The 15,421-nt window shown below is 45.1% G+C and overlaps 1 protein-coding gene across 1 annotated transcript; it reads left to right on the top strand.

The window, feature by feature from the left end:
- The first annotated feature begins 1,520 nt into the window (after positions 1–1,520).
- Positions 1,521–14,362, top strand: LOC119781141 (nuclear factor 7, brain-like). Its single transcript, XM_038281524.1, has 2 exons — positions 1,521–1,660; positions 12,324–14,362. Exon 2 carries the CDS (start codon positions 12,341–12,343, stop codon positions 13,715–13,717), a length of 1,377 nt encoding a protein of 458 aa, XP_038137452.1. The 5' UTR covers positions 1,521–1,660; positions 12,324–12,340; the 3' UTR covers positions 13,718–14,362.
- The last annotated feature ends 1,059 nt before the right edge of the window (positions 14,363–15,421 follow it).

Here is a 15,421-nt window from a genome sequence, read left to right as displayed (position 1 = left end):
CAACACTGGGAATCGAAGAAGGTCTGACTGCTGCTTATGAAGGGTGGTCTTCTGATAAGCTGATGATCCTCAGGTGTGGTAAGGACTCCAGCTCAGGAAGCCAACAGCGCTCTCTGCTGGAGACAGGTGGCAGATCTCCAGATCCCAACACTATTATGAAATTAATAAATTAAGTAACAATAAAGCTTTGAATAAATACAACATTTTATGTGTAATAATACATTAATACATACAAATTATTTAACATGTTTATTTTGTATAATTTGTGGGTGATATTTATTTATTTAATTTTTAATAAAATGTCTCTCCATAGCCATGATGGAGCAATCCTTTGTCGTCATGGCGATGAGGTACTGATGGACCTGCAGAGAAAAGGACATGTTGGGATCCAAGGTTTGCCCTCCAGAGGGCGGTGTGGATCCCATTCTGTGGGCTTCTGTTTCTGTTTGGATCCAGGGGTTTGCCCTCCAGAGGGCGATATGGATCCTTCCCTGGGAGCTGCTGTTCAGCACTCACACCTGACCCCCATCAGCTCTGCTGATTAAGCTCTCCCTATTTAAGCTGAGGGAGAGCTTCCCTCTGAGCCGGATCGTAGCCATGTTCAGCCTTAGCTCTCAAGCCTTGTGTTCCCAAGCCATTATTCCCAAGCCATGTGTGCCCTGTACGGTCATAGCTTCTCCATGCTATGCCCGTTTCTTACTCAGGGACTCTGCTGAACTCTACCTGTCTGAACCAGCGAACCTGTGAGTTTTTGAGCCTGTAACCTGTACCAGAGTTAACCTGTTTTTCTGTGCTCTCTGCCTCCCAGGTGGGAGACCTGAGCCTAACAATAAACTTTGAACTTTGATCCTGCCTCTGTGTCTGTGGAGTTCTGCATCCTTGGGCTAGATTCCTGTGAAATCATGACAGGACAGAACTGGAGAATTAAGATCTGAGCAAAGAAACTTTGCTCAGATCTTTGAGCAAAGAAACTCTCAGTGTCTCAATACTTATTATTTCCATTTGGCTCCATTCGTAACAACATCTCAGCTTCAGTGACTGAGAAGTGATTAACAAGTGATGTTGTTCTGACCTGGAATGAGATTAAAAAATTTGATTCTGTTATATTTAGCAACAATTGATAAAAAGAAGTCAATGAAACAAAAAGCATCACATTAGAACCACATTTAGCTCCAAAGACTGAGTTGTTGTTGCAGCAGGTCTGGAGGAAGAGGAGAACTTTGTGGAGGTGAGCTGATTATTCCTGAACGAACATCTGGGAGAGAAATTTCAGTCAGAGCTGAACGACTGCAGCACTGAGGACAGATTATTGGAGTCTTTATTACAGGTTCTGATCTGATCTGAGCAGAGAGAAATAAAACCTTTTTATCAGTGAGTTTATGGCAGCTAAAGGTTGAATTCAGGACTTTGGAATGAAATATGTCAGTTATGGGAGAAGCAGCCGGTTGAACAGGATTTAGCTCCGCCCCTTTACCTGCAACACCTGAACTGAAGCAGGAAGCAGTTTGTGTATGTTGGTTCCTGCAGAGAGACTCCCAGACGATCAGATTCACCTTTAGACCAAACTATCAGCTTCCTCTGAGTGAGTCCAGCTGCAGGAGAGAAAAGTAGAAACCTCCAACACTGCTGCTTCAAGCTGCTCACACTCCACACACTGAAGGTGAGTTGGACCAAGAACACCACTCAGAGTCACTTTGAGGGAAGTTCGTAGAGGAGGGAGGGGAGCCATGACTATTGGGTTTTAATCCAGAGAAATGTGAGTTTAAAAGTTTAAAAGGAAATAATCAACACAGAGTCAGGGTTTTGTGATGTCAGCCTTCTGCAGAAGCGGAGAGAAGGTGTCGGCTCAGAAACCAGCACCTTCTCACACAGATCCCTTCATGGCAAAGCCTTTTATTAACAGTTTACAACATCAAACAGGCTGGCTTAAAACAGAAGACCCAGTAATGATTATCTGGGAGGATGCAGGTAATAAGATAAGAAGTGTGAATTGACCAACTGGCTGGATGGAAGTCACACAACCGTGTGATTCTGCCTCATGACCTACTGGAGGTCATAAAAGTTTTTTACCCTTCTGGTTGAATCACAGGATACAAATGTAGCATCTTCTTTCTTTCAATGTTTCATATGTCCACACAATAATTTTATAATTATCACTCTAACATTTCCCTCCTCTTATACATAAAAACATCAGCATCTTTCAATTCATATTGTATTCATAGGAGTAGGAATATGAGTACAAACATGACAGTCTGTTTTGTTCAAATCTTCAGCAACGCGCTTGGAATGCTGCCACCACATCTTGGCACTGTAGGATGACTTGCTGTGGATCCATCAAAAATCATCCTGCTCTTCTTTTGTTTCAGACAGTCTCGGAGTTTTTGTAGGAGAGTTCCCTAGGAACAACCGTGTCCCAAAGCGAGGGTCATTCACCCGGCAGCCATAACCACTTTGGTTTATTTATCTCCAGCAGTCATTTCGCCAGTCCGTCGCCAAGAAACCACCGCACATTATAACCGACTCTAAAAGACTGTTTACGGTTGTCTTGGTTTTCTTACACCAGTCTTATGAGACGATTGGCGAAGGTCTCTAATCTGCAAACAAAAGCAGTCCATAACCTCCTTTGAAAGCTGGGGACTTCAACCACAGATCTATCCATTATCGTTAGGGGTCCCTCTGTGTAAAGAAAACTGCGGCGTTTTCTTGCTTGAGAAAAGTGTTTTTAATCAGTTACAATGACTCTAGGGAGGATGCCAAGTGTTTCCTTCCTGTATCTATCACATGTGTTGGTGGGATGTATAGTTGCAGCTATGGTAGGGCGTCACTCTTTACTATGCAATGCCGGGAACACAAACCGAGTATTGGATGCTTCCCAGTAAGAATCTTCCCTTTGAATGATTTTAATCAGCGATCGAGACTCCAGCTTCTCGAGGCCTTCCTGTGGGGAAAACTAAGAGCGCGTGTGAGTGCGCGCGAGGTTGGCAGATTACATGTTTCTTTGAGCCAGATTTCCTTATTTTACAAACAGTTTTCAGAATTCTGCATAGTTTTCCCTGATTTGCTTTGTGAAAATCTGTATTCGATCATCGTACAAATCATGTGAAGTCTATCATCACTCTATCTGCACTAAAATGTTTAGAAGGGCAGTCAATAGTCAAGGTTCTCTCTCTATCACTTGTAAGTGATCTGTTGATTGTTGGTCGTAAGCGTCCTAGCGAGAGCCTGGTGAATAGATTTCACTCCATAAACAACCCCCTCCACCCCCACGCCTCCCCCCAGCGCTCCACACTCGCACCTGCTGTGTCTGAGACATGATATTTTCATGGATCAAAGTAATACTGCTGGGGTTTTGTCATAATTCAAAATAATTCAGAGGAATATTGTCTTTTTTTTTGCTAGCGACTGGCTCTTAATTATAGAGTAGATCTATATATATATTATATAATAGTATATATATATGTATGTATAAATGTAATATATATTATAATATAGACACACACTATTATATATAGAATATTTAATAGGACATATAATATATAATATATAATTTATTAGGTTATATAACATCACAACTCAAAGAATAAAATAGGGGAACTGATTGTTTTTACATACACCGGGTCCTCTTATAACCCTTAAAAGGTAAGACAGCTACAGTCGGTATGTAGGTATATCAACCAGGTGAATGTAACATTAACATCAGTGGTCGCGGTATCAGTCATAACGGCAGTGGTGTGAGACGAGATAAGACCGCCAATCTGTTGGATGCAAACGAGCTTTTGACATTAAGTTTCTACAAAGTTAAGAGCAGTTTGCTGAGAAAAGTGCAACATTTCACTGCAACTGCGAACCGCTGTCTGCTATCTCTGACATAGCTATTAGTGTTGTCTGGAAAAGAAAAAACACTTAAGAATAAAATGTCTTGGAGCGTTTCTTTTTTATTTTTTCATAAGAAGTTGGGAATCTAAGCCCGTGCATGTTCATTGTACAACTCCAAAAACATACCGCTTGGTATCTTTTCCAACCCTCCATGACCTGGATTCTCACACTCAATCGCGTGGTGATGGCGCCAAATACATTACTAACGTTTCACTTGAATGTCCTGCACTCTACTAATATTTGTATAACTAGTTTAGTAAATACTTTCCTTTGTCTTCACATGTCCTTTTTTTTATTTTTTTGTCATACAGTGTCCTGTCCTGGGCAAGAGCTGTCAATAAGAAATAATTGTCTTGATGCCAAAAGGACCCAACAGATTGTTACTTTCACAAGTGTAGCGGTAATGGCAAATTGCCATACTGAGCTCCACTGGTTTTCATGCAATATAAATTGCTTTATTATAATTATGCGGTAGTTTTACAGTTTTATATGGACACTGCAGATGTAAGTAGAGCAGAAAAACAAAAGAGAAAAAGGAAAAAGAGAAAAAGAAAAAAAGGGACAAAAGATGAAAGAAAGAGGAGATAAGGAAGGAGACAAATGACAAAACATTTTCAATCTGCTTCATCACCTGTAACGAGATGAAAAAAAGAACAGCACAACCAAAAGACACGTAACGAGATATACAATAAAGCAAACACCTTGAAAACGGATCGCTAAAGTAATAATTATTAAGTCTGACAGAGTACCTCTGGGATTTTACCTGAAGATATAGAAAAGTGGTGTGGTTTCTGTTTGAAAGTGAACTCTCTAAGTACCGTGAGACCTAGCACCGTAGTAGTTGATTTTGTTTGAGTGGTGGAGTTCTATCTCACACATCACTACTCAAATAGTTTTAATCACCATAGAAAAAATGCTCAATAGCTGGTTGGTGGCGTTAGAGCCGGATGAGGCACGACCCGGGGGCATTGACCCGCCCCGCAGAGGCGACTCTTGTGAGTCCAGCGCCGGGAGAGCCATATAAGCCCCAGCGCCCCCAAGGGACCCCACGAAGCAATACAAAACAAGGTACGGCGTGCCACAAGTCCCCGGAAATTCCTAGACCCCGCATAGCGACGGGAGAGAGTGATCTATATCATCTATCACTACTGATAGTTACCAAGTCGAATCAAGAGATGACCCCCCAGCCACCGTTATGCCGGCGCGCTCCCGGGGGAGCCGGACGCGGACGAGTCGACGGCTGTGAGTTGCCCCGCATGGTGCAGCCGCCACCGCCCTTGACGTAGGGCCGGAAAGCACCGACACACCAAGCCTCCACCCAAACGGCACCGACGCGACAGCGAACACGCCCAGCCCCACAGAGCACCGCGAAACTACTCTCATTCGTATCCGCCCCCCCGGCACCAGAACGCCCCCGGCGACCCGGGCGCGCGTGAAGGTCAATCCATTCCATTGACGCTCTAGCCGCGAACCGGGCGCAGGGAAACCACAGATGAAGCAACCACCAAAAAATAAACGCCCCCCACCCCGCTCAAAGGGAGCAATAAAAGCGCGTCCATCCCCCCACCCCGACCAGGCGCCGAATAGCCAAACAATATAGCGCGCAACTGCTCTGACACACGCACCTGATGCGCACGCATAATCACCCAAATGAGCAGATAAACGCCGACAACCCGCGCTAAACAACTCGCAAGAAGAGCAGAACCGCTAGCCCGCAGCAAACTAACCCACCCCCCCCCCAGAAGACCCGAGGGCAACAGGCAAAGCCGAGAGCGGTATTGAGGCAAGACCACTGGGTTGCCGCTCCCCTAGAGCCCGCTCAGCCGTACCCGGAACGAAGCCAAAGCATGCACAGCCACTGGTCCGCGCGCTCTCCCCATGCAAAAAAAACAACGCCGACCTCCAGGCTACCATGCCCTGACACGCGGCCATAGCAGCTTTAATGCCTGAGCCCCATGGTTCCCCCCCAAGACGTGCCACCGATCCAGAGCCCCTCTCCAACCCCGCCACACCCCCCTGCGAGTCTCTCAACCCCGCGCGATCTAGAAATTTATGCGTGATGAGGTAAGCATGTGGTGGATGACAAGTTCTCCGAGGAACAGAGCAGGACTCCGCCATCATTGTCCTCTCAGAGGGAAAACCCACCCGAATACCCAGTCAGCGCAGCAGCCGTTGTCGCCCACCACTGGCCCCCCAAACACCACCCCCCGCTGGAGGCAGCCCGGTCGCCCCACACCCCAGCGGCGCGCGCGCCAGCAGGACCCCCACCCAGCAGTCCCGGCCCCCCGAGAAAACAGACAGCAAACCCACCCCCCCCCAATAAAAAAAAGGAGCCCAACAAAGTGCGACATGGACACCAGACACCGACCCTCCTTCGCAAACCGCTCCCCCCCACGAGGAAGAAAAGAAAAGAAAGAAAAAAGAGAAAAAAATATATATATAAATAAATAAATAAGTAAATAAATTTATTAATTAATAAATTAATAATTACAATTAAAATAAATATGCAAGAGGAGAAGTGCGAGCGGAAAAACCGGAGCCCAAAACAGGACCCAAGACCCGCACCCCACCATGCCGTGCAGCTCCCCCCCCCCGAACCGATACCACAGAACCGGCATAGGGAAAAAAAACACCGCCCAGGAACCGGCATCGTAGCGAAAGCACCGACACCGAAAATCCCCGAACAACAGCCAGCCCCACCCCGAAGTGGATCCAGTCCCGGGCCCCAGGGATCTGAGGCCCCAAGGGCACCCGACCCCCAGACAGGAGCCCCAGCAAAGCCCCGGCCGGCCGGGGCCAGCGGAGAGGCCGCCAGGAATGAGCCAGCAGCCCCCCGGGCATCCACCCCCAGACCCCGAGCTCCACCAGTGCACTGGTGAGCCCCGACGCCAGCCAGTGGAGGGAGAGCAGGACGGGGTGAATGGGCTCCGCACTTAGCGGAGACTTGAGATGTATTTGGGAGAGGGTGTGGTTGAGACCCCAACCTGGGAGAAAAATAAATAAATAAAAAATAATGCCTTCCCTCCCTAGTGCCCCCACTCGTACCACAGAGAAAAAATAAATGAAAAAAAATTGAATAAAATAATAATAAATAAAGAAAATAACGCGGACACACATTCACACATAACACTCACATCCAATAATACCAGGACCAAAAACCCAGTGACTATCGGATGACCCCATTAGTTAACCTAAAATCCGGATGTGGGGGGAGGGGAGCGGCGACACCGCCACACCAACCCAACCCACCACCCTGCACACGGACCGGACCACCCCCAGCAAGAGCCCCCTCCCCGGGACCGGGGCCCACCCATCCCGCACCGGCCACCCGACCAGAACCCCCCCCCCCGTGGTCCGTGGTTTTGGGGGACCAAAACCACAGGTGGCTTGCTAAGACTTCGGGCGGCAGCCGGAGAACAGGGGTGTGAGAAGACCCCGATCCTCACTGCGCCCGCTCGAATGTGGTGTTATTGCGTGTTGCTCTCAGATGCAATTAAAACTGGGAGTACCAAGAGGGGGGTGTCCGGCACAGTCCACCCCCCCTCCAGGAGATAGACGGTGCCAGCACACACACCCCTTCGACAACCCTGAACCCTCAATGTCTAGATGCGAGAGGGGATGGAGGAGGCCGACCGTGGTGAGGCCCATAAAATAAGCCCCCCCCAGTGGCCCTGACCCCCACCCCCCGAAAATGCCCTACATAGATGTGTGTTGTGAAAATTATGTAGATGGAAGTGTCTACAATGCAAAATAAAATTGGGGTGGGGGACGTCATCAGAAGGTGTGGCCCTCCAGTAACGACCCCCTCCCCAAAAACCTACATGTGTGGCAGAGTGATGGAGCAGGCAGAGGGAGGATTTCGGGGATGGGGAGCAAAGGACTGGGTTGCTTGCTGCACTCCCAGGGAGCCAGCAACATGCAGAGCCCCCACCCCGGACGAAGCCCCACCAGGGGGCAGCACGGACCAGGACCAAGACAGGGAGCCAGACCCGAAGCCCTTCCAAGATCTTCTTCCCACTATCACCACCCCCCACCCCCCCCTCCGGAGATCTAATCCCTCCCCTACAATAACAATCAAGCTACTCACCACACAAGCGACAGAAGACATCCAGGCCGAGATCATACCTACTCCCCCTCCCTCCCCTTCCCCCATTTAGAGAGTGCAAACCCGTGAGGGGGTAAGCATTTGCCATAGGTGTTAATGTCCATGCCCCCCCCAGCCCAGCAGGCCCAGAGGCACCCCGGCACACCAGAGGCCGTGGCAGCAGGGGCAGACAGCCGGGCGTACACCGGCCCAGACCCCAAGCAGCACTCCCCACAGAAACCGAACCCCCGAAACCCGACCAGGGCCGCTGCCCAAGGGCAACGCGCCCCAGGGATCCCAGACCCCAGGACCCACCCCAGACCCACCCCGCAGTAGGGCCGGGCAATGTCCAAAAACCCCCGGCGCCGGCGCCAGCGCCCCCACCCCAACACCGGCCCCCGAACGACTCCCCTCCGACACCGGTCCCACATCACCAATCCGAAGAAGAAGAAAGCCACACAACACAGCAAAGCGCAAATCCCGAGCCCCACTCCAAGCCCCGACCTCCCCGCCCACACCCCCCCTCCCACACATAAAAAAAATAATTATAATAATCTCCCCCTCACTGAAGAAGAACGGCCGCAAACAAGCCAGTGCCCAACACCCACCGCCACACCGCGAGGAGCCCTCCACCCAGATGCTCCTCCCCAGAAAAGTCAACATGCGTGCCCTCCCAGGAGACAAGCAAGCCCGCTGAACAGGAACCCCTCCGGCAGCGCACCGCCGTATGCGGGGGCCCGAGCGGCCCCAACAGAAACAACACCGGAAGGCCGATATGGATGAACCGACGGCACCAACCAAGCCCTCAGGCGGATTCCCCCACCCAAAAACACAACGAAACCACTCGGCCCCCACCGACCACAGCAAACACAGCCGCTTCACATTCTAGCAGATATTGTTTTATCCTTGGCCTGTATTAGGAACTATTTCAGCTAAATCTATAGTTGTCAACAGTCTTGCATCAATTCTTCTTGTATACCACAATGCATTTGGAATATCTTTGAAATCATTTTCATCAAATTGTGATAGCAAAGAATGCTGAGTTCTTTTATCTCATGCTAAATCTTGGACCCAAGCTTCTGTATTGAACAGAATTTTATAAGGCTGCTTCCATAGTTCTGTGTTAGGGCTATAAAACCAGCCTTGTTTGTGTGGTGCAGTAACTGCTGCTAAGAACCCCCATCTATGTACATAATTTTTGTAGCCATTATAGTAATGTCTTGTTTCAGAAACTGTTTTGCACAAATTCAAAGTTTTCTACTGTTCAACTAACAGACTTTCATCCAGTGGATCTGACAATGTGCTTCTAGCATAGTGTATATAGACACAAGTAGATTTTGTTGAAACGCTATTTATATGTTCCACACATTCGACCTTCATGCCCCCCTGTTTGGGAAAAATTGCTTAATTTTCCCATCAATTCCCATCCTAACAAATTAATGTTGTGAGTTGGTGATATTAAAAAACGTAGAACCTTGCAATGGTTTTAGTCCTACATTATCTTGAATGCAAATTTTACTTATATTGCATATAAGTCTAACTGCTTGTCTAATAATTGTTAAAACTATTCATGTTTTTGCCTTTAATGCATTTAATATCCCCCATGCTTCATACACATCTACTATTTTAATGGCTCCCCCATTTGCTCAAACACCTATTCACACTCAGATGAAGAACTTCCCCTGTGGACTCTTTCTTCCTGGTCCCCCATTTGCTCAAACACCTATTCACACTCAGTTGAAGAACTTCTACTGTGGACTCTTTCTTCCTGGTCCCCCATTTGCTCAAACACCTATTCACACTCAGATGAAGAACTTCTACTGTGGACTCTTTCTTCCTGGTCCCCCATTTGCTCAAACACCTATTCACACTCAGATGAAGAACTTCCCCTTGAATGTTTAAATGCCAGTATGGTTTTTCTGATGTGTTTAAAAAAGAAAGGAAAATTTGCTGTAGGTCCAAGACCTCCACTTAGTCCACAATTAACTGCAATTTCTTCTGGTGCACATGACTCCTGGCGTCAGTGCTGGTCACAACATTGGTGACAGGGAGGGTCACTTTGTGGGGGTCTGGACATTCTCGAGCAAAGTGGCCCTCCTTATCACAGTTGTAGCACCTATTGTGTTTTCTAAGTGACCCCTTGTTTTTCCCCTATGACCACAGGCCCCTCCCTTGAGCCCAATTATGGTCCAAACTTTGCTTCATAGCTGTTTCTATGTTTTAGCTTGCACAATCCACTTATTTTATCCCTCTAAATGTTTTTATTCCCTGTATGTAGCTTGCATGACTAAAATCATTTTCTTGTGGGTTATTAATTTTTACATTTTGGTTCCGAAATTATAGTTTTGGAGACCCTGCAGACGCATTAGGAAGGCTGTCAATTAGAACAATGCTGCAGTCATCGCTCCACTGACATCCCCCCTGCGCGCTTATGCAGATTTAAGCTGTCTCCTTCTAAACTGGGTTATATTATTTTTTGGACACGAACAACTTAAAAGACCCACAAACATAGAAACACATAATATTAAAGCCGGACAAACACAACATTAGATCTATTTATTTAGGTTTTCATCGTATCTGCTGTGTGCATGTATCATACTCTAACTTCCACTCCTACAAGTATTTTAAATTACTTGGATCAATCTGACACAGATTTTACATCCCCTTTATGATCTTCTCTATACTCTTCCCTGAACCCATCCTTTTTAATTCTTTTACTCCCCTGACTCACTTTAGTTCTATTATTTTATCATTTAGTTCTTATTATTTTATCTTGGAATAGAGGCGTCCCTCAAACCCATATTTTTTCCAAACTATATATTTAAGTGATTATTATTATTATTATTAATTTTTTGTTGGATCCTGCACTTCTACAACTTCTAATCGTAGATTCTAAATTATCTCTAATTTATTTTGACCTTTTCCCATTTGAAAGAATTTAGTCCAGTACAAACACCTAGGGTAGTCTACGCACTGGATGTTTATTCAGCAGGACAGCACCCAAACACTGTTGTGGTAATTTCTGCTTCTACCTTTTCAGGTGAGAAATTCTTGCCTCTGCATCCACAAGAGTTGTACTGTATTAACCCCTGCTGTTTTAATATGAAACAACAGAACCTGAAAGGTTAGATTGTTTCCTGACACACCCCCACACAGTCACACACACCTATTCTAAGGCCTAAGATATATTTTTTTTATTTTAACCAACATAGACAAAAAAAAACATTTATCGTGTACACTTTGGAGTCTCCAGCTCCAGGCCCTCGCATGCACCGGATACTCAGATCCCAGATCTGTCAACAAAACTTGGCTTCGTCAAATATCCCTGCTGCAGCTGCAAACCTTATTATCTCGAGAACAACACAGACTCCCAGACTCAAATGCACAGAATACCCAGATCCCAGATCTGTCAACAAATCTTGGTTTCGTCAAATATCCCTGCTGCAGCTGCAAACCTTACTATCTCGAGAACAACACAGAGTCCCAGACTCAAACGCACAGAATACCGATCCCAGATCTCTCACAACAAACCCTGTTTGTCAAATATTCTAGCGACTACAACTAGTTATAGCTTTCACACAGAGGGTCCCAGACCCAAAACGCACAGAATACCGATCCCAGATCTCTCACAACAAACCCAATTTGTCAAATATTCTGGCGACTACAACTAGTTATAGCTTTCACATGGTTCCAGACCAACTTTTGATCAAAAGCTTTAGGTGTACCCTTTCTGTGCAGATCAGTCCTCAGCTTGAGTCATCACCAGGATGTCCAGGGCAGGGCTGGACCAACCTATTGGCTCCGTCCGGCAAAGGGTGGACGGCTGTCGACAGTTTCTTTGCCTTGGTCCCGCACGGTCCTGGACAATTGGATCTTGACTCCCGGAGTTTCAGCACCAAAAATATTGGGTTTTAATACAGAGAAATGTGAGTTTAAAAGATTAAAAGGAAATAATCAACACAGAGACAGGGTTTTGTGACGTCAGCCTTCTGCAGAAGCAGAGAGAAGCTGTCGGCTCAGAAACCAGCACCTTCTCACACAGATCCCTTCATGGCAAAGCCTTTTATTAACAATTTACAACATCAAACAGGCGGGCTTAAAACAGAAGACCCAGTAATGATTATCTGGGAGGATGCAGGTAATAAGATAAGCAGTGTGAATTGACCAACTGGCTGGATGGAAGTCACACAACCGTGTGATTCTGCCTCATGACCTACTGGAGGTCATAAACGTTTATGACCCTTCTGGTTGAATCACAGGATACAAATGTAGCATCTTCTTTCTTTCAATGTTTCATATGTCCACACAATAATTTTATAATTATCACTCTAACAATGACTGACTGGACCTTCTGTGTTTTCAGCTTCACTCAGAGACTAAATGGCTTCCAGGTTAGAGGAGGATCTCCGCTGTCCGGTCTGTCAGGACGTCTTTAAGGATCCAGTTCTTCTCTCATGTAGCCACAGCTTCTGTAAGGATTGTCTGAAGAACTGTTGGAGAGAGAAACCAGGAAAAGAGTGTCCAATGTGTAAGAGGAGATCTTCAAGGGAGGAACCACCATTAAATCTGGTTCTGAAGAACCTGTGTGAGACCTTCTTACAGCAGAGAGAGCAGAGAGCTTCAGAGGATCTCTGCAGTCTGCACTCTGAGAAACTCAGACTCTTCTGTCTGGACCATCAGCAGCCAGTGTGTCTCGTCTGCAAAGATTCAGAAAAACACACCGAGCACAGATTCAGACCCATTAATGAAGCTGCTCAGCAACACAAGAAGAAACTTCAGGAAACTCTGGAACCTTTGAAGGAGAAGCTGGAGGTCAGGAAGAAAGTTCAAGAGGAGTTTGATCAGACAGCAGAACACATGAAGGTCCAGGCCCGACACACAGAGAGGCTGATTAAGGAGCAGTTTAAGAAGCTTCATCAGTTTCTAGCAGAGGAAGAGGAGGCCAGGCTGGCTGCACTGAGGGAGGAAGAGGAGCAGAAGAGAGGGATGATGAAGGAGAAGATGGAGGCTCTGAGCAGAGAGATAGCAGCTCTTTCAGACACAGTCAGAGCCACAGAGGAGGAGCTGAGAGCTGAAGACGTCTCATTCCTGCACAACTACAAGGCTGCAGTGGAAAGAGTCCAGCGCTGCCCCCTGCTGGAGGATCCACAGCTGCCCTCAGGAGCTCTGATAGACCAGGCCAAACATCTGGGCAACCTGGCCTTCAGCATCTGGAGCAACATGAAGAACATGGTGTCCTACACTCCTCTCATCCTGGACCCAAACACTGCTGGTTCAGAACTCATCCTGTCTGAAGATCTGACCAGTGTGAATAATGGAGAGAAACAGAAGCTTCCTGATAATCCAGAGAGGTTTAGGTATAGGTGTTATTCTGTCCTGAGTTCTGAGGGCTTTAACTCAGGGAACCACAGCTGGGGGTTTGATGTTGGAGACAGTGGATGCTGGATGCTTGGTGTGTTAGAAGAGTCTGTCCAGAGGAAGGGAGACATAACGTCTGGATTGTGGGTTACATGGTTCTATGAAGGTAAATACTTAGCATTGTCCTCATCTCCTTCCACTGTTCTCCCAGTTCAGAAGAAGCTCCAGAGGATCAGAGTGAATCTGGACTGGGACAGAGGAAAGCTGTCCTTCTCTGATCTGGACACTAACACACACATACACACCTTCACACACACCTTCACTGACAAGATGTTTCCATACTTAATCACAGGGGGTAAAGTAAAAATCTTACCCATGAATATCTCAGTGAGCAAATAGCAGCTCTGATGTTCTCAGCATGAAGAACACAAAGTCCAAATTAAACCTTATTGATCTGATTGAAACTCAGTGTTTGAAACAGGAAACTGGAGATGATCTGATCTGATCTGACTGATCATCTGGTTGTTTTCAGGTCAGTTTCAGATCTGCTTCATAATCTGTCCAGATGCTACAAACTAAGACATGAAGTGGATGATGTGGAGTTTAGTTTGGTTCTGACAGCAGATCCAGGTGTGCTGATCATGAACAGGGAACAGGTGAAGTTAGTGGAGACATCAGGACCCTGGAGAGCTCTGCTGATGGAAACAAACTGAGATCCAAACATCCAGAAAAACTGAGAGGTTTTCATCTTAGTATAAAATGACTCAGCATGTTTAATTTCAGCAGATGACACCATTTTGCATATTGACTTTAATGTAAAATGTTTTTCTTTCATAACCTTTGATGCTTCATATTTACTTTGGTCAAACATTTTCTGATCCTTTAACTTGTTCTGTTTATATCAAATATGACCTTTTGTGTAGATGGGTGTGTTCATAATCATCTTTAGTCTGAGAAGAGCTATTTATAATTATCTTTAGAAATGTTTTGATTTGAAGTATTTTGATTATTAAACTATTAAAGATCACTGATTGTGTCTTTTAATTGTCAAACTTGATGCTTAATATGACCAGTGGAGGGCACCATCTGGGTCTGGTATAAGTCATGCCTGTGGAGAAAAAACATGCAGTTCAATTTTTAGCTCAAACTCAGGTTGTATAAAAACTCTAAAAGCAGCAGTTTTAGTGTAAAGATTTAAAACTAGTTTGAAAAACCTCAAACACAATATTCTTCTAAAAAAAATCTCTAGTTGTTTTTAAACCACTTTTTCAAGATTGTTGAGAGTTTGGATATAGGCCTTTAATTTACAGACGTATTGGGATCAAGAGCAGATTTCTTAAAAAGGCTAAATTACTGCTTCATTTTCTTATAAATTCTAATAATGGTCTTTATTTCCGATGTTTTCAACAAAGGTGTCAAAAGTATTCATGTTTATTACTCAAGTAGAAGTATAATTAATTCTGTTAATCATGTAAAAATGTTAAAGTAGCATTTTTAAAACTACTTAAAGTATAAAAGTAATACAAGAAAAAATGTTAAGGACAGAAGCTTTAAACATTATACTGGCTACTGTGCTACCAATTGAAGGAACATTTTTCTAAAATTCTGGAAGGTTAATTACTTATACTTTAGTTTCTTAATTTTATAACTTATGGTAACAGTGTCAAATTTAACTTTATATTATTTTGGCGAACAACAAGTTGGTGCAGCAACAAGTCTACAAATAAATTATTTGTCTGGATGAAGCAAATTATTTTGATCTTTATTTTCTTTAAATACCAACAGGCCATAACGAAAATGAGCCTAAACAACACAAAACTACAGTAATGAGTCTACTTTTGATATTTAAGGCAGTCGAAAGTGGAGATACTTGCTAAGAAATGTAAGGAGTAGAAGTGAAAATAAAAAATTATTACTCCAGTAAAGTATAGATAGCAAACATTTCTACTTTAGTAAGGTAACAAAGTATTTGTACTTTGTTTCTTGACACCTCTGGCTTTCAACATATAAAGGATCGTTACTACTAGTTTTTGGCTAATTGGGGTTTTATTTTAACCACTAACTTTAATTTTCTACTCTTTAATGCTTTCTCTCCATCATCAT

The sequence above is a fragment of the Cyprinodon tularosa genome, unplaced genomic scaffold (assembly GCF_016077235.1).
Source record: "Cyprinodon tularosa strain WSP-4 unplaced genomic scaffold, ASM1607723v1 ctg1717, whole genome shotgun sequence".
NCBI classification, from domain to species: Eukaryota; Metazoa; Chordata; class Actinopteri; order Cyprinodontiformes; family Cyprinodontidae; genus Cyprinodon; species Cyprinodon tularosa.
This window is presented reverse-complemented; position numbering and strand designations above follow the sequence as displayed.

Coding starts and splice junctions, on each gene's coding strand:
- LOC119781141 (XM_038281524.1), top strand. CDS start 12,341: ATGGCTTCCAGGTTAGAGGAGGATCTCCGCTGTCCGGTCTGTCAGGAC.